The sequence below is a fragment of the Planococcus citri genome, chromosome 4 (genome assembly GCF_950023065.1).
Source record: "Planococcus citri chromosome 4, ihPlaCitr1.1, whole genome shotgun sequence".
Taxonomy (NCBI): domain Eukaryota; kingdom Metazoa; phylum Arthropoda; class Insecta; order Hemiptera; family Pseudococcidae; genus Planococcus; species Planococcus citri.
The window spans coordinates 66,214,543-66,233,670 of NC_088680.1; the positions used below are offsets into that span (position 1 = coordinate 66,214,543).

Below are 19,128 nucleotides of genomic sequence, written 5' to 3' on the forward strand. Positions count from 1 at the left end.
GAGTTGGTGGAAAGGGATGTCGGTACCTTGGAGACGGAACAATTCAATAAAAACAATTATTGTTTGCATCATAATTTCAACGAATTTTTCTACAGTTCATTGAAAATTTTAGATTCAAGTAGGCAGCAGCAAATCGAGATATTAGTGTAAGGTAGAGTGGGGGTAATCGCAAACATCTATTTATGATGTACGATATCTAATTGCACGATCATTTGTTGAAATTGACAATTTACTTACATATTTTACTTTTTTGTTTCAGGTTAGTACTCAATTACCATTTACCATTTTGAAAATACGCGGTTTTACTATTAAGTAGGTGAGTTATTTTAAAGTACTCGTGAACAAAAATATCATTTTCTCTTGGATGAGGGTCCCCAGTTACAATAATTTTATTTACAAGTGTGTGCGACTTTTTACAAATTTATTCTTCAGTCTGTGCCAAAATTCCATTCGTTCGCCATTCAATAATTCGTCTTTGATTTGTAGCTTTTCATTAATAATTAAATAGCTCGGGCTATCCGGAGTTGTAGGCTTCCATTCGACTTCTAATCCATCGTAATTAGGATTTCTGCAAAAATGTATCTCTTACGTATGCTAATCTTACAATTGGTATTATATGAATACATATGTCAAATTGACTTACGATGTCTTGGCAAACGTGGTCAGTAAATTGGTCAGCGTATCTACTATTTTTCGATCGTTCGGCTGTATTCGAGCCATAGTTTTACCAGCCATTTCTTCATTGTAGCACCAGTAGCTGTAGTCAGCACCGTGGAAGGCACCTAGACAAAGATAATAGGTAACTGATTGTCTGGTAGTTTGTGTGCTTATCTTCTTACGTATGATGTATCGAACAAATGTGATACCTGGTAATGGTTCTTTTAAAGATCGTTCAATTTGGGCTTTCATGACGCATAATTTTCCATCGTAGTGAAAATTATACACGTATACCGAAGATGGAAGATCCGCTGAGATTACGTTTATCACTGAATCATAAACGTCTGACAACGCAATATCCGTTAAAATCTGAAATAAAATTATACGAAGTTAGATAACGCATTGGAAAAATGTCAGCTTTCGCTAATAGATTCGAGAGGTCAGCTTGTAGATGTAAGAGGGGTCTTGGAGTGATTTGCCATACTGAAATGGACAATTTTGAATTTCTGTTTTGAACTCGAAATTGATTGAGTCTGGCAAACACAAAATGTAAACGTATTTCATCGATGGAATTTCAAACGAATAAATACTATACTTACATCGCATAGAACTGATTGTGAAGCAGTTTCTATCGACTCGCCAGCTAAGTAGAAATTTTCAACTTCTTTTTGTATGCGTTTCAATTCATCTTCGTTCAGTGCAGCAGCCCATCCCCAACAATTTTGTTGAATCGCTTTATAAAAACAAGTTTTCAAAGGAGTGTTCAAAGCACCTGCACAGAAAAACAAACTTATAGGCCTAAGACTTTTCGTGATATTAGTAATACGATGAACTACTTGATTTTGGATTCCGCTAAACCGACTTACGCAGCGTCACTAAAGTAATGCAAGCTTCTCTTTCACTGAATCCTATGATAATCGGAACACGGTTCGTTGAAGGGATCAGTTTTTCTGGTGATACAGGAAGTGGTGAATTCTCACCTGGCTCTGGAGTGAAGAGGAATGGTGACTGAGGGTAAACTTGAATCGTAGTCTAATTAGCATATAACAGAATCAATGTCTTTTGATCTTGACGAAAAAATATTTAAACAACAGTATCGTCCTACTGTATTGAACAAATATTCCGGTCTTGTCAAAAATAAACGGGAAAGCTCTACGCTTTTGTAAAAGTTGAGCAGTTTTTTGTTGTCATCTGGTTTTCCATCGTAACCGAGCATTTGAGCGATTTTGTAAGCGACAGAAGCATTTTCCATCAAACAAATTGCTACTGGAATGAAAGCGTAACAGCCCATGAGAATCGCTTTGTGATATAAACCTGTGATCGAGGTGTGAATAAGTCGTAAGTGATCTGAGGAATTTTTTACTATAGCTTTCGAGTGCAGAAAAAAATCCATTGGGTATCTACCTTTAGCCAAAGGTGACAATAACATGAAATGAACTATTACGGAACCAGCGCTGCTGCCCATCAATGTTATGTTGTCAGGATCTCCTCCAAAAACACTGATATTTTCTTTGATCCATTGTAGACTCAGTATTGCGTCTTTCAATCCTTGATTTCCAGAACACACTTTCAAGTTTAAATTGAGATATCCTAAAGACGTATGAGCACATAGTAATTAAGATGCTGTCTTATTGTCAATGACATATTTTGTATATCATCAATACAGTATGACACAAAAGTATAGTGCCCGGTGGCTTTTATTTCCAAGTGGAAAGCGCTAGAGAGATTAATGAAGCGGAGTTGAGTAGGGAAAAACGAGGGCTTTCAAAAGCGACTTTGAAAATTTCAAGCCCATGCACAGGGTGTCCGCAAATTTAAAACCGGTTTGGTCAAATAATTCAAACTGGTTTTTATTGGCGCAATGTATTCTACACACTAAGGCGACAAAAACGTGATATGAATTTTCAAACCCGGTTCATTAATTTCCAAACAGTTGACAAAAAATACCCAAAAATTGTAGATAAGTAACCTTATAGAAAAAAGCTTGAAACAAAAGTTGTAGAGCGTGAAAAATTATACAGTTGTTCTGTTGTTAGGTATGACGAAATGAATATGTTAGGTACCAAGTCCGAAATTGTACAATTCGGGGATAGTACAGCCAATTTTGTACCATCTCCGAAGTGTCCGGACCAAGCGTGAATATTACTTTTTCATCGGGCTTTGTTCGTACCATGCCCGGAGGGTCCGGACAAAGTGTTTGACTTGGTACAATTTGTGTTGTGCAAAGTCCGATATAAAGTTTTATAATGAAGGAATTCGAATTTCATGCCTTTATTCAAAAATTCAAACCTTGACATTTTATTCAAGTACAAAACGAAGGCGTTTTATTTTTTGATTTATAAATTTTCAAAAGCTTTTGCACTCGCATTTACCTATTTTATTATTCCAAAACTGAAATTTTTTAAAATTTATTTTTAAAATTTTTCAAATCTTAAAACCAGAAAAATTATCTTTTTGCATCTAAAAATAATATAGGTACCTCCTATTGGGATAAGCCAATTATTTAGTTCTTGAATTAGGAATTTTCGAGAGCTTCTGCCCTCGCTTCGCACAGTTTCATCAAAATCGGTTCAACCGTTCCTGAGAATTTTTTTTTTTTAAAGTTCAATTTTAAATGAATTCGTGTGCCAAGTCATTACTTAAAATACTTAAGTACTCGTACATATGTGAAAAATCCGAATGAGGTGAAAATTTGCACATAAAATTTAATTACTCAGCAACGGCTGAACTGATTTCGATGAAACTTGAAATCTCACTAGGTTTGCTCGATTCCTATCAAGTAGGTACTAATACGACCCTCAATTTTTTGTGAGTCATTCATGAACGAATTGATCAATTTTTTGAAAGAACCATTCGCCAACGAATCGATCAATTCTCTAATTTATGAATAAATTCGTTCGCGAATGAGTCACTAATACGAATCAAATCGTTCGTGAATGATTCACAAACAAATGTCAATTCGTTCGCGAATGATTCAGAAAAAGTAATTCAATTCGTTCGCGAATGATTCAGAAAAAGTAATTCAATTCGTTCGTGAATGATTCATTGAAAATTGAGTAAATGAATCGATTCGTTCGCGAATGATTCACTTGTACGATTCGATTAGTTCGCGAACGAGTCACTTGTACAAATTTATTCGTTCACGAACGAGTCACTTATACGAATCAGTTCGTTCGCGAATGAATGTTTAAATAAAAGTGAATCAATTCGTTCGTAAGAAATTTTTATTTTACGAAAAGTCGGTCTTCTCACGCTCAATGCGTGAGAGTTTTTTTTTTCTTGAGAAATGAGCATAGCAATATTTGAATCTTTAAAAATTCCCCAAAAATCAACAAATTAATTTCAGCACCCGAAAATTTTGCTGAGGTGTATTTTAGAATCATCTTTAAATTTCTTTTTATTCGGTTCAATATTTATGGAATAAAGGGATGTAAAATTTGAATTCATTCATTATAAAACTACATTTCGGACTTTGCACAACATAAATTGTACCAAGTCGAACACTTTGTCCGGACCCTCCGGGGATGGTACAAACCAAGTCCGACGAAAAAATAATATTCACGCTTGGTCCGGACACTTCGGAGATGGTACAAAATTGGCTGTACCAACCCCGAATTGTACAATTTCGGACTTGGTACCTAACAAATACACGTAAACGCACAAGCTTCTTAGTGGACTGTAATGGAATAATAACACAGTAAAATATTTACAAGTAACAAAGTTACCTACGTGGTAACGAGATAAAATATAACAACTTCGAGGAGGGGGGGGGGGGGGGAATAGACGATAATTTATCAAGTACTAGCAAGTACTTCAAATAGAAATACCTTTACGTACGAATGTACGTTTCAATCGAGATATTATCCTTAAAACATAGGGGAAAGTCCCCTAAAAGTGCGCAGTCTCCTAATAGTGCGCAGCGCCATATCTCGCGATTGGCACCACTGAAAAATTCATGAGGTAGCTCATTTGAAAGAGCGTGTCGTGACGATTATTTTGATGTATCATACAAGCCATTTGGCTAAATTTTACGCGTGCAAAGTCAAAAAATGTGAATTTTCAATTTCTGATGTAATTTTTTTTTTTGAAAAGTTGACAATTTGTATTGCTCTTGTTGAATTGCAAAAATTTATGAGATAACTTATATTATATCATTTTGTAGGGAATTTTATCCTCTTTAATATTGTTGTAAAAGTTTGAAAATTCATCCTTTAGTTTTCTTGAAAATGATTTTTAAAGAAATAGAGGATATTTTTGAACCATGGATTCCCAATAGTGCGCATCCTAGAAAATCTGTAAACACGCTTGTGTTTTTCACTACCTGACTTTTGTTTTGATAGAATGGAGTGTTAAATACCTGTAAAAAGCTAAAGGGTGTTAGTTTTCAGTGAATAAACATTCCTAAGAGTGAAAGAATACTTGAACAATGGGCTTTCTTTGCAGAAATAAGCTCACACATAACCCCTACTCATAGTAAAACATATTTTCGCAATTTTTGTGAAGTACTGATGTTTTTTATATCTGTTCTCAGTGTTCTCGTGATAATGAAACGTATTATTGCGATATTTGTCAAGAATTAATTTTTTTGAAGTAAATTTACGCATCGCGCACTATTAGGAACCCTACTGCGCACTTTGAAGGAGCCCATGGCTCCTAATAGTGCGCATTTGACATTTTTTACTCAAGGTAGGATTTCTCAGCCAGTTATCAATGAAAAATTTTGAAACTCTGGAATTATGTAGCTGAATGATACAGCTACAACATATCAAAAAATCACGATCCTAGGTAACTTTGCGGTGGAATGACAGCGATTTTGGTACTAAGTGCGCACTATTGGGAGACTTTCCCTTACACCCACCGAAAGGTAGGTCATTAACTTTCAAAAAAAAAAAAAAAAAAAATTAAACAACTTAGGTGGAAATAAACCAAAAAAACAAAAGTCGTAGCAGTCTGCCGCTACGTAAGAGCCAAATTTTTGTGCCAGAAACATTGAGGGCTCTTGAACTACTCCCACCCTCGCTTCGCTCCTGTGCTTCGCCTGTATTTGGGGGGACTTTGTCCCCATTGCACCCCCCTTGGGCTTCGCCCAATTACCTCCTGCTGATGTCTTTTTTTCGTGTTCTGCGCTTCACTTGAACTACTCGCACCATCGCTTCGCTCCTGTGCGCCAGTGTTGGGCTACACCCCCCTTGGGCTTCGCCCAATTACCTCCTGCTAATGTCTTTTTTTCGTGTTCTGCGCTTCGCTTGAACTACTCGCACCTTCACTTCGCTCATGTGCTTCGCCTGTGTTTGGGGGGGACCTCGTCTCCCCTGCAGCCCCTTGGGCTTTGCCCAAATCACTCCTTCTGCGATTTCTTTCTTATGTTAGAGGGGAGAGTCCCCCAGCACCCCCCTTGGGCTTCGCCCAACTCTCTTCTTCCTCCTTCAAAAAATGTGGTAACAAACCTGTCTTGACCCTGAAACAGGTCAAATGGGGGTGGAAGGTTGAAACTGACAAAAGGCACTTCGGATACATCCTCCTACTGTACTGTGAAAATTTGAGCCCTCTAGGTCAATTTGGAAGGGCTATAGGCTTTCCTAAACGTCAAAAAAACGCGTTTGACCCTAGAAAGAGGTCAAATAAGGTTGGAAGGTTGAAACCTGCAAAAGGCACTTCGGATACCTCTTCCCATTGTACTGTGAAAAGTCGGACCCTCTAGTTCAATTTGGAGCTTTGACTATATATACATGGACTACTATCTTCATTGTCGCCGATGAAGCCGAAGTAATAGAGGTACTAGATCGGGAGCATCGGGAATTTTCATGCGCGCGCAGGAATCCGAACCACCCTCGCACCTTCCAATCACGGTGAACCACGGAGCGACGAACACCCTCCTACGTTCCAACGACCGCTACGCTCGTTGCAACGAAATCTCGCGCATGCTCAGAGCCCATGTCCCGATCTAGTACCTCTATTGCTTTGGCTTCACGATTCCCGTTCAACAACAATAGGAGATAGCAGTCCATGTATATATAGTCAAAGATTTGGAGGGGCTGTAGGCTTGGCTAAAGGTCAAAATTTTCAAAAAATGTAAAATGGATGAAAAAATCCACTTTTTGACCCTGCAGAAGGGTCAAATGGGGTTGGAAGGTTGAAACCTACAAAAGGCACTTTCGATACATCCTCCCAATGTACTGTGAAAATTTGGACCCTCTAGGTCAATTTGGAGGGGCTGTAGGTTTGCCTAAACGTCCAAAAACACGCAAAAATCCACTTTTTTGACTCTGGAGAGGGGTCAAATGGGGTTGGAAGGTTGAATCCTGCAAAAAAAAGCACTCAAGAGGCACCCTCTCATTGTATTCTGAAAATTTGGACCACCCAGGTCAATTTTAGGGGTGAGGGGGTCAAAAATAGTGGTAAAATGTGGTTTTTCCCAGCTGAAATGGGGTGGGGATGACCTAGGAAGCTGAAATTTGGATATGTTGATCAAAATGGAGGTATTGACCTATGGTATGATTTTGGACCATTTTTGTTCATTTGGGGCCTTATTATGCTTCTCCAAAAAAATGACCTTTCTGTAATTTTCAACTTTGACCCTTGAAACTTCGAGGGTCAATTCTAGGTCCTAAATGAACCCCACTTCCCAAGTTTGACTTTATTTGATCAATTAGAACAGGTTCCAGGTCATGAAATGTAAAAATTCAAGTTTCGGTGAAACTTCTATATATAAATAGATTGCCCCCATACATTACGCAGCCCATGATATTTCACTGACTATTTGCGGACCGACTTAGGTTTGCACTAGCAGGGGCACGCTCCATTTCTTCCACGTGTTCTCACAGCAGCTTACTGCTGGGCCATGAGAAGAAGGTATATACTCCACCAGGTTGGAAAAAGACTTATATTTAGGCTTGTAATTCGATTTTCAATTTTTGAGGAGAGCTCCCCACTCGAGTGTATGTTTTTTAGATATTCCCCAGACTTTTTCCGCCATCAAAAAAATATTTTCATCGACTTCGTGAGAGGTGAGGAGCTCGATTCGCTCGTGCATGTACTGCCAAGTTGATGAAATCGGATAATGCGGGTCCTTAGTGGTGTTTTGCCTTATGTACTCACTGCGTTGGCTTGTTTTTGAATGTCTGTAGTAGGAGAAAACAGAACAGACTTTTTGCAGCCCGGTACCGGGCTGCAAAAAGTCTGAGGTTTCGTCACCGAATTCCATGAGACTCGAAAAATTGGCTGAATATGAGGTGTTTGTGGGGCAACACAGTCCAGTGCTAGGACAAACGTCCGAGCAGTCTGACTGAAAAGACGCTGTGGATAGAGTGGGCATAGGTGAAAGGACGACGATGAAAAATATTTGTAATCACGTACTAAATAGGTCGTTCAAAAAAGGACAAAATCCATCATGTCCTTGAATATGTCCGAACTCAATTTATTATTGGAAAAATAGAGAACTGCACCAAACAGGACGTCGGTCCTATTTTAATCATGTTATATCTGTGTATATTTTTTGTTATCTGCTACAAGTCTTCTCTAGGCCGAATAGGCGAGTGTGCAACGAAGTAATAGACAGGCACACACGCGCGGGGGTGTAGATAAGAGATAAGAACCAGTGCTAAATACGTTCGGCTCGTGAAAACGCCATTTTGTTCGCTTGATAACGAGATAGAAAACTCAGCCGAAGCATTTCAAGTTAGATTATGCTCAAGTTAATAATGCATAGTGCTGAAGTGTTGAAGATAGGTCGCAATCGTGTCTGTGTTTGCTAAAATGGTCGTTCGGATGTTCGGAGATTGAAAACCGAATTTTTTTTTTCTTACGAAGTTGTGGTTTAAAAAGTGCCGAATAGTCGAAAGTACACCTATGTTGGTTGTAATTATTAAATAATACGGATTTGATATTTAACGGATGTGAAAGTGTCCATGTGAGACAGGGACAAAGTTGTTGAAAACCACTGGCTAGGTGTACAGGTTGATAAGGCTGGAACCAACAGCACGGACGTGTATAAATAAGGTAAAGATAGTGCATTTTTATTTAGTTTCACCTCTGTGCATGCCATACTTGACTTGATATGTTGTCCATGGGGCAAAAGGTCGTTAAGGACAGCTTAAAATGGATGTCCACAGTTCAGGTAGTGTGTCCTGAAATTTGGGTGATAGATAATTTGAGTAGCCACTTAAAATGAAAGTAATGGTCGTTTGAAGAAAGACACAAATTAGTCTATAATTAGCTACTCATATATGTCGTTAATACAACCATAGTAGAAAAGACGAATCGGACGTTATAGAATCGGACGTTATAGGTGGTGGTCCGGACACTGCTTATATGGTCGAGATGAGTGTTCGAAAAAGTTTTATGTTTTTGCACTAATATCGGACAAGTGCACGGACGAACCTACATGTGACGGACGTGCTGTGCTTTCATAGCTGGATGTGTAAAGAAAATAGCTTTGTTCTGAGTAAGGAGATGAGTCTCTATCTCTCTAAGATGGACACTAGATGCTGGGGCACAGACAAAGGTTGCCTGGCTGTGATATTTCTACTGGTTGTTTGAAAAATGGTCAAACGGACGGAGAGGACTTTGGCCTATATGTCGTTTTTTTTTTCTCGGATGTGTTATTTATGTTTTTTGGCATTTCTTTTTTATGCCGTTGTGTCGTGAATTATTTTTTTTGTGTGTGTGGAATTTTTTGTTTGTTTTTTTTTTTAATTCAAAAAAGATTTTTTGCCAATGGTGGCATAGTGTTGAGGTCGTTGCGACTTAAAAGCTAGAAAGGTAATGAATTGAAAAGTCTCAGACAATAAAAAAGTTGATAAAATAACAATTGGTCGATATAAACTTATGGTGTTGATTTATTTCTCCAACACCAAGTGAAAAATGTGCGAGTGAACAAATGGTTGGTCCAGTGAGAGTGAGAAATAGCCGAACTTCCCAAAATGCGGGATGAGAGACTGGACTGAGTAACAGTCGAACGGACGTGTCTGGCACTCGGACGACGGACGGTGCCTGGCTCGGACGAACGGACGTGTCTGGCACTCGGACGACGGACAGTGTCTGGCTCGGACGACGGACAGTGTCTGGCTCAGACGAACGGACGGTGTCTGGCACTCAGGTGAACGGACGTGTCCGGCACTAGGACGAATGGACAGGCCCGGCACTCTGATGAATGGACGGTGTCCGACACTCGGATGAACGGACGGTATCTGGGACTCGGACACGACAGTGTCCAGACCACAAGACGGACAATGTCCTCTAGTAGGACAGGTCTCAGACTCGGACAGCAGGACAAAGTCCTGGGGCAGGACAGGTCAGGGACATCCACTGGCCATGGGGTCCTGACCTGTGGCCAAATAGAAATTCAATTGAATGGACGTACTATGAAGGACGTATAAAAAGACAATACGTTAATTGTCTGAGTCTGGCCGATTTTATGGACGTCGTATAGGTACCCACCCAACAAATGAAGAATGACCAACTCATCAAGATGGACACCAACAGTCGCAGTCAAACCCCTGAAGGAAGGATATCAGCGATGTAGGACACTGGATAGCGGACAAGTTCAGACATAGCACTTAAGTATGTTATTTTTCTTTTATGTGACGAATGTAACTCCATCATTTCATGTATTATGTGTTATTTTTATTATTCCATGTATTATGTGTTATGTTTAACTCGCGATGATTGTCGATAATTTTAGAAGATACTTCTGCGGACGCATTGACGGTTATACAGGCAACAGAGGTTGTCTGGACGGACGAAGCGGGGCAGTGGGTCCTCGATACTCTCTGATCGGACGAGTCGATCCTTTTTAGGCTTCGACGCCCAGACGCGCCCTCTGGCCACGCGGGTCACCGTAGCCGGGGCATATGTAGAGGGTATTCGAGGACCACAATTACTCGCCATAGCAGGGAACTTTATGCCCTCGGTCGGAGGCAGCACTGCTTAGCAGCGCGCTCTGGTCGGACTAGTTCCACCAGAGCAGACGACGGCCGAAACGGATGGCTATGTCCGCCTCACAGTTTTCTGATAGTCGCTTTAGGTAGAAGTTATAAGTTCATTGTTGTTCTTGTACAAAGTTGTAATCAAGTATTGTGCAATAAATCTCTGAAAGGAATATTGTGTTGACTTGTTTACTGTTAGTTAGTGGTGAATCCTTGTCTAAGTGTATATTAGGTAAGTTGGACGTGAGCTTACTCCAACCACTGAACTCTATACTCTTACACTGGAACGCTTACGATACCACGTGACCCGATCGAGCGCGTTAGAAAGAGATAGATATATGTTAAGACGTTCTTGTCCTTGTCTAGCGCGTTGGTAAGTATTGCGTATTCATTTCATCCGTACAGTAGCGTGATTTTTTTTTTGTTTTTTGTTTTAATTTTTGCAATTTTTTGTAGAATTTTTTTATTTTATACGAGTATTGATATTAAAGATCACTTTGAGACATTGGCGATCGTAGGAATTGAGAAAATTGCTTTTAAAAAATGAACTATTTACAAAAGTGTACCAGATAAGTACTTCAAGTTGAAATATTATAATTTGTAGCAGTACTTATTCAATAAAATTTAAAAACTCATGATCTGGAAATCGAAATAATTCAAATTAGAAATTTTATTTACGTGAATATTGAATAATTTGAATTTTCCAGCAATTCTATATTTATGTACTACATTATAATAAATAAACGAAATTACCTATTATGCAGCTGTGTTGTGTAGGCTAGATACATGAAAAAGTGACTAAAAAAGGAAAACAGGTACATGATTGAAAATTTTTGAAGAATTTATCACTCAATGAAGCCTCAAACTCATTCAAGAGCTACACAAGACGAAGAATGCACAAATACATCTTTAAAATTGAATGAAATCGGAAACTAATGTTTTCTTTATAATTTTAAATCCAGAACTCCAGAAGTTGTTCATTTTCCAATTCATTTATTAAATAGGTTGAGGTTGAACCTAATTTAAATTTTAAATCAAGTTTTGAGGGGAAAAAATGAACTCAGATTTTTTAACTCCTTCATTTATTTATCTGTGATAAGATAACGGATATATTTTATTTATTCTTCAAAAATTTTCAATCGTGTACCTTGTTTTCCTTTTTTAGTCACTTTCCAAGTACCTTCCCTACACAGCTGCATAAGCACTTTGAAATTTTTTTACCATTATAAATGTCTCCGTTGTAATATATGAAATGAAATCAATTTTTACCATGAAAAAAAAACGTGAAAAGTTAGGGTCATTAATGTAATTTTCAAAAAGCCTTAAAGTTCTGTTACGAAACATAATTTCAACTTGAAGTACCTTGTTCACTTTTGTAAATAATTCATTTTTTGAAAGCAATTTTCTGTATTCCTAGGATCGCCGATGTCTCAATTTCATCTTGAAATATTAATAATCGTATAAAATAAAAAAAAATCAGCAAAAAGTTGCAAAAATTAAAAAAAAAAACAAAAAAAATCACGCTACTGTATGAATGAAATGAATACGCAACGCGCTAGACAAGGACAACAACTTCTATTCATATAGCTATCTCTTTCTAACTTGCTCGACCGGGTAGTTTAACATTGGACCATATGGAGTGTAAGCGTTCCAGTGTAAGAGTATAGAGTTCAGTGACTCCAACCCATCTGTGGGAGAGTAAGTCTAAGTCAGTGTTTACCACTACAGTACCATGCCCGGAGGGTCCGGACAAAGTGTTCGACTTGGTACAATTGTGTTGTGCAAAGTCCGAAATATAGTTTTATAGTGAATGAATTCGAATTTTACACCCCTTTATACCACACATATTGAACCAAATAAAAGGAAATTTAAAGATGACTCTAAAATACACCACCAGCAAAATTTTCAGGTGCTGAAATTCATTTTTGTTGATTTTTGGGGAATTTTTAAAGATTCAAATATTGCTACACTCACGTCTCAAGAAAAAAAATAAAAAGATCAGATTGAGGTACAAACTAAGATGCTGAAATTTGGTTTTTACTCTCTATTTTCAACTTCTCGAGTCGTGAAATTCTCGTACCATACTCATTTGAAAACTATGCACTAAAACTTTAAATTCCAAATTCATTTTTTTAAATGGATTTTTCAAAGTCAAAATTTTACCAAATTGTCGTGAAAGACTGAAATTTGGTTTGTACCATTTTTCTGAGTTAATAGCTGATTTCTCCATTAATTTTTTAAAAAATTGAAAAAATTTTGGTTTTGAAGTGTACAAAATGGTTTTGAAAAAATCGATCGAAAAGGTCATAAAGATCGATGGCTAACCCGAGTTTATGCTAAATTTTAATTTGCCTGTGCGTAAATACGGCCCTTTATTTTTTTTCTTGAGAAGTAAGCATAGCAATATTTGAATCTTGAAAAAATCCCCAAAGATCAACAAATGAATTTCAGCACCTGAAAATTTTGCTGGTGGTGTATTTTAGAGTCATCTTTAAATTTCCTTTTATTTGGTTCAATATTTGTGGTATAAAGGGGTGTAAAATTCGAATTAATTCATTATAAAACTATATTTCGGACTTTGTACAACACAATTGTACCAAGTCGAACACTTTGTCCGGACCCTCCGGGCATGGTACAAACCAAGTCCGATGAAAAAGTAATGTTCACGCTTGGTCCGGACACTTCGGAGATGGTACAAAATTGGCTGTACCAACCCCGAATTGTACAATTTCGGACTTGGTACACAACATATACACCTACTGTATACAGATTTTAAAATTTTTGTTCCATCAACACTGACATACCCTCGACGTCACCGAATAAAAACAGTACCTTTTGGTCACCGCTTTTTAAATGCTTCCAGTTGTGTTATATTTTCGTATTCCTAGCCAGCGCAGTTGCAATCTATTAGGCAAGGCAGCAGGTGACAATTTGGTATAGTCAATATCTTTTTAGTGTGCGTAGCACACTATTGGTTTCGCTTTGAGAAATGAAATTTCATTATACATGAATGTTCTCTTAAACTATCCAACCGTTTTTTGTACCTATTGGACACCATTTGAGAATCATTAAGGCGGAGGGAATAGATTATTTTTCATTCAATTCGGATGGGTAATTGCTGAGTAATTGCAATTTTAGTTCATTATTTTAATGCATAAATTCCTAAAAAAGGAGAAAGGGGACTTGCAAAACACCTGCCGCTCAACGTACCCTGCTATACCCCCAGTCTATTCCATCTCCGCTTTTCAAATCAGCTGTCTCATTGTACCCTGTTACACCCCTCATCTGTTAGCTGTATATTCTAAGTGGGAGTGGTTTGGTGGGGCGTTTACCCAACAAATATATTCTTTTAATGCCCTAACCCACCATGTGAACTCGTAGTCGAATGGTTAGGGCATGTAGGTAAGAATAGGAATTGTAGGGTCCCAGGTTCGAATCCCCATCAGGTAGGTAGGTATAGGTGATGAATTTTTCGTTGGAAATATTGGATAGGTAAATGCTGTGGAGTGAGTACATGATGCTGGTGCAAAAAAAAACGAATTTTGAACCCTGTAGCCCCCTCATTTTGATTTATAAAAACAAAGTTATGAAATATGATATCATTTTGCTAAATGAATTTTCATTTCATTTATTCAAATACTTTTTACTATACCTATAGCACCGTAAGTACAGTAAAAATTACCTTAAGATGAGTAATTTTTACACAACTTGGTTTATGTAATTTTTATTATCATGCTTTAGTAAAAATTATTAAAACAAAATGATTTTTACTAATGTTATAGCAAAATTTATTAAAATGATGATTTTTACTATAAGATTACAGTAAAAATTATTATTATAACTGAACAGTTAGAAATTACTGATTTTCAAAACAAATTTTATCATACTTATATGTATTATGTATTTTTGAATGGGATCCAGTTATTGCTGCTAAATATAGGTATAGTCAAAATTTTTTGTAAAAATTACCCATATTTTTGTCGTGTAATTTAGAGGCAATGCGAATTCTTAACATATTTTATATGATTTAATAATTTTAGAATCAAAGGCAAATTCTGAAAATTGGTTTGAAATGTTATAAATTTGAAGACAATGGAAATTCTAAAAAAAAATGAAAATTTGTCATTTAGAGACACTGAGAATTCCAAAAATTGATTAAAAGTTCTATAAGTTGTAGATAATGTGAACTTGAAAATGATATGAATTATTGTATGTAATATATATGAAGATAATGAGAATTCTGAAAAATTAGAGGCATGCACTACTTAGATAAATGTAATAGCGGTTATAGCTGTAGAAAAGGCAGCTAGCTACGCACACTTTGCAGCTAAGCTTTGCTTAGCTGTCTAGTTAAATACACAAGGTCATGGAAGAGATCAGTTTATAATCGGAGGCAAATTGGTACCATTCTCGTAAATTTTTTTTGTATAAGCTTAAAGCATGTAAATCAAGTGGGGAAAAGAGTATAAGCACTATTACAACTGTGCTGGTTACGAATATGAAGTAAATACACCTCCGGAGGCATTTAAAAACCTGGTGACCAAAAGGTACTGTTTATATACGGTGACGTCGAGGATACTTAGGTCCATATATATATATACACGTACCTAGTACCTTGTGGTGCCCGGGTCTTTTATGGTAATTGTGGTGCCCACGTACATAGAGGATCACATATATATGTATGATAAATGTGTTTTGGTGCAGTTTATTGGATTTTTCATCATAGTTAATCATAGAGGTGCCCGATACATAAACTTGGTACTTGTGGTGCCTGCCTCAATTTTTTTTTTTCACCTTAGAGTGCATTTCACTCGATTCTGCATTGTTTTATATAAAAAGACCTTGTGGTGCCCGATTTGGGCGCCACAAGCCCAAAACCGGGCACCACAATGACTAAGTTTTAATCTATATATATATAAAAACTGACACACCGGGAATCGTCTAGTTTGAGCTCAAAACGTCGAGAACTACCAAAATTTTTGACCCCCGACCTTTTTATCCAAAGTTGGGCCTACCGCAATAGCCATCATTTTTTACAAAAATTTGGCTAAAATGAAAAAAATGCATGTGAATAACTACAAATACACGAAAAAATAAAACATACATAGGTACAAATTTGAAAAATATACATCCAAATTCGATGAAACATTACATAAACGAGAATTAAAAAATACCATAATTGGTTTACATACCTAATAGTCCGGCATATGACAATAGGAGTAATTACGCCCCCCCCCCCGCCGATCCTCCGGGACTACTTTTTTCTTAAAGGGGACATCCTAAGGAACATTTTAAAGCAAACTTGCCAAAAAAAAGTTGGCCTTACTTACAAGATGGGGGCCATTTTGATTGACAGGTCAGCCGAAATCGCAGATTTTGCGTTTTAACATAAGACTTGCACGTTTTTTTTTCAAACTTTACAAAGGTAGATCCAAAGATCATGCAAAAATTTATCACCTGTCCAAATTTCGAGTGCTAAAGTGCGTTTTTTGATTTTTGGTGAATTTTTGAAAATCGAATTTAGGCCAAAAATGAGGAAAAAAATCAAAATTTTACCAAATTGACCAAGACAGCTGAAATTTGAGATATACCCTATTTTCGACATGCCAAATCGATTGGAAACGATTTCAACCCGTTTTGAGCAGTTCTGGAGCCTCCAGCAGATTTTTGAAACTCGAAATTCCCACAAAATTCCATCAAATTGGAGTTGTAAAGCTAAAATTTATTCTAAAAATTAATTTCAATACGCTACGAAGTACTGCAGGTGAATTTCAAGTCGTTTTGGATCCTCCAGCGACTTTTTGAAAAGTTGTATGGCATTTTTTGGAAAATTGAAATTTCCTAAAAGTAGCTGGAAGCTTCAAAACCATTTGAAACCACCTTGCAGTCTGCAAAGTAAATTTCAGCTTGCCAACTCCATTTGATAAATTAATTTTGGGAAAATTTCAAGTTTCAAAAATCTACTGGAGGCTCCAGTAATTTTCAAAAAAAGTCGCTGGAGGCCCTAAAATTACTTGTGCCCACCTGAATTCGTCTTCAGAGGGTGTTAAAATTAGAGCGAAGAGTAAATTTCAAATTTCCATCTCCATTTGATGAAATTTTGTGAAAATGTAAATTTTCAAAAATCTGCTGGAGGCTTCAGGAATTTTCAAAAAGTCGCTGGAGGATCCAAAACGACTTGAAATTCACCTGCAGTACTTCGTAGCGTATTGAAATTAATTTTTAGAATAAATTTTAGCTTTACAACTCCAATTTGATGGAATTTTGTGGGAATTTCGAGTTTCAAAAATCTACTGGAGGCTCCAGAACTGCTCAAAACGGGTTGAAATCGTTTCCAATCGATTTGACATGTCGAAAATAGGGTATATCTCAAATTTCAGCTGTCTTGGTCAATTTGGTAAAATTTTGATTTTTTTCCTCATTTTTGGCCTAAATTCGATTTTCAAAAATTCACCAAAAATCAAAAAACGCACTTTAGCACTCGAAATTTGGACAGGTGATAAATTTTTGCATGATCTTTCGATCTACCTTTGTAAAGTTTGAAAAAAAAACGTGCAAGTCTTATGTTAAAACGCAAAATCTGCGATTTCGGCTGACCTGTCAATCAAAATGGCCCCCATTTTGTAAGTAAGGCCAACTTTTTTTTGGCAAGTTTGCTTTAAAATGTTCCTTAGGATGTCCCCTTTAAGAAAAAAGTTGTCCCGGAGGATCGGTGGGGGGTGTGCAATTACTGCATTTCCCCAGCCCCCCACCACCGCCAAAAAGGGTCTAAGTAAGGTCATTCGTTTGTGCTTCGTTTGTGCTTGTTTGTGCTTCAAGTCCGGTCGTTTGTGCTTTAACCCTTTCGGAGATATTGAGAAAAGTTTGTGGGGAGGGGGGCTGGGGAAATGTGAGCCCCCCACCACGACCAATTGGGTTGAAAATGGTGTCAATCGTTTGTGCTTCGTTTGTGCTTCAAGTCCCGTCGTTTGTGCTTCGCCCCTTCCCAAGAAAATGAGGACATCTTGTGGGGGGGGGGCTGGGGAAACGCGAGCCCCCCACCACCGCCGATCGTATTGAAAATGGTGGCAATCGTTTGTGCTTCGTTAGTGCTTGTTTGTGCTTCAACTCCCGTCGTTTGTGCTTCGCCCCTTCCCAAGAAAATGAGGATAACTTGTTGGGGGGGCTGGAGAAATGGTTTTTGAAAAAGGGGTTAGAAATGAAAATTAAGGGGAAAAAATTGATGAAATCGTTTGTATTTCGTTTGTGCTTATGGGCCTGAAATTTTCAAGGATTCTGTCTGATCACATCTTGAAACCGGTTCATTGGTTCGCATTTAGCAACCAGTTTTTGACTATCACCTAAAAGTTGGAAATAGAGAAAAAAGGTTGGTACAAAAGTTGTTCAGCGTGAAAAATTGAACCATTTTCGCTGACCGGATTTTGAAACCGGTTCATTAATTTGCAACCAGTTATCAAAAATTACCTAAAAATTGGCGATCGAGAAAAAAGGTTGTAACAAAAATTGTGGGACATGAAGAATTACACAACTCTGTTCAATCACGTTTTGAAACCGGTTCATTGGTTTACATTTAGCAACCAGTTTTTGACAATCACCTAAAAATTGAAGATAGAGAAAAAAGCTTGAAACAAAAGTTGTAGAGCGTGAAAAATTGAGCCAGTTTTGCTGATCGGATTTTGAAAATGGCTAATTAACTTGCAACCAAGTAACTTTTGATGGCTTGCTGCAATTTAATAAACCGGGTTCAAAATGTGATTGAACAGTATTGTGTAATTTTTCATGCCCCACAATTTTTGTTCCAAGCTTTTTTCATTGTCAAAAACTGATTGCTAGAAATAAAAGCCACTGGGTACTACTTTTATGTCATACTGTAATTTCCAACCTAATACATGCAATCGGTATCCTGACGGATCTGGGGAACCATGAATAAATCCTCCTGAATGAAAATTTACCATGACTGCCTTCAAAGAATCTTCTTTCGAAGGTATCTGCAGTAAAGTTAATCGTCATTTCTATTATGAAAAAATTGCTGCAGTGGTGTGTCCCTTTTGATGCCAAAAACCGTCTCCAACTCGATTAATGGATCATCATAACATAAAATGATAGGTAAGGGAAAAGATACAGATTGAATCACCAAAAAAAAATCACTTATAGGTATGTTTTTTCAATTCCGTATTTTTCCGAATACCTCCTATACAAGAAGGCTTGAACACTGCCTTTAAAAAGTCTACGTGACGTCAGAACTGGAGGCGATTACGGCTCCATTGTCTTATAGGAGATTGCCCAATTTCTTAGTTTTTCTTGAATAATTTTTGAATGGTTAATGCTACAAATTTGAATTAAAAATCAGCTTGTAGAGGAGAAAAATTAGATCATTTTTTATGTTTCAAACACCTATGTGCTCGATCAAATTTTCGATTTATCAAAGTTCAAAGTCTCGAGGTTGCAATTTTTTTACACTTAAATTGAAATAAATCGAAAATTTGATTGAGCACATAGGTGTTTGAAACATGAAAAATGATCTACTCTTTCCCCTCTACAATTT

The 19,128-nt window shown here is 37.3% G+C and overlaps 1 protein-coding gene across 1 annotated transcript; it reads right to left on the reverse strand.

Moving 5' to 3' along the window:
- Positions 1-326: 326 nt before the first annotated feature.
- LOC135842345 (esterase E4-like) lies at positions 327-18,639 on the reverse strand. The gene is made up of 8 exons (XM_065359765.1): positions 18,466-18,639; positions 2,062-2,247; positions 1,763-1,971; positions 1,524-1,689; positions 1,257-1,429; positions 867-1,026; positions 644-782; positions 327-568 (listed from the first exon to the last, which is right to left on the reverse strand). The coding sequence occupies exons 1-8, from the start codon at positions 18,536-18,538 to the stop codon at positions 394-396; spliced, it is 1,281 nt and encodes a 426-aa protein (XP_065215837.1). The 5' UTR covers positions 18,539-18,639; the 3' UTR covers positions 327-393.
- Positions 18,640-19,128: the final 489 nt, after the last annotated feature.

Bases quoted from the DNA above. Each gene is read 5' to 3' on its own strand.
- LOC135842345 (XM_065359765.1), bottom strand. From the start codon at position 18,538: ATGGTAAATTTTCATTCAGGAGGATTTATTCATGGTTCCCCAGATCCG. The intron at 1,027-1,256 runs GTAAGTATAGTA...ATTTTATTTCAG, and splicing joins CACAATCAGTTCTATGCGAT to ATTTTAACGGATATTGCGTT. The intron at 783-866 runs GTATCACATTTG...ATCTTTGTCTAG, and splicing joins TTTAAAAGAACCATTACCAG to GTGCCTTCCACGGTGCTGAC.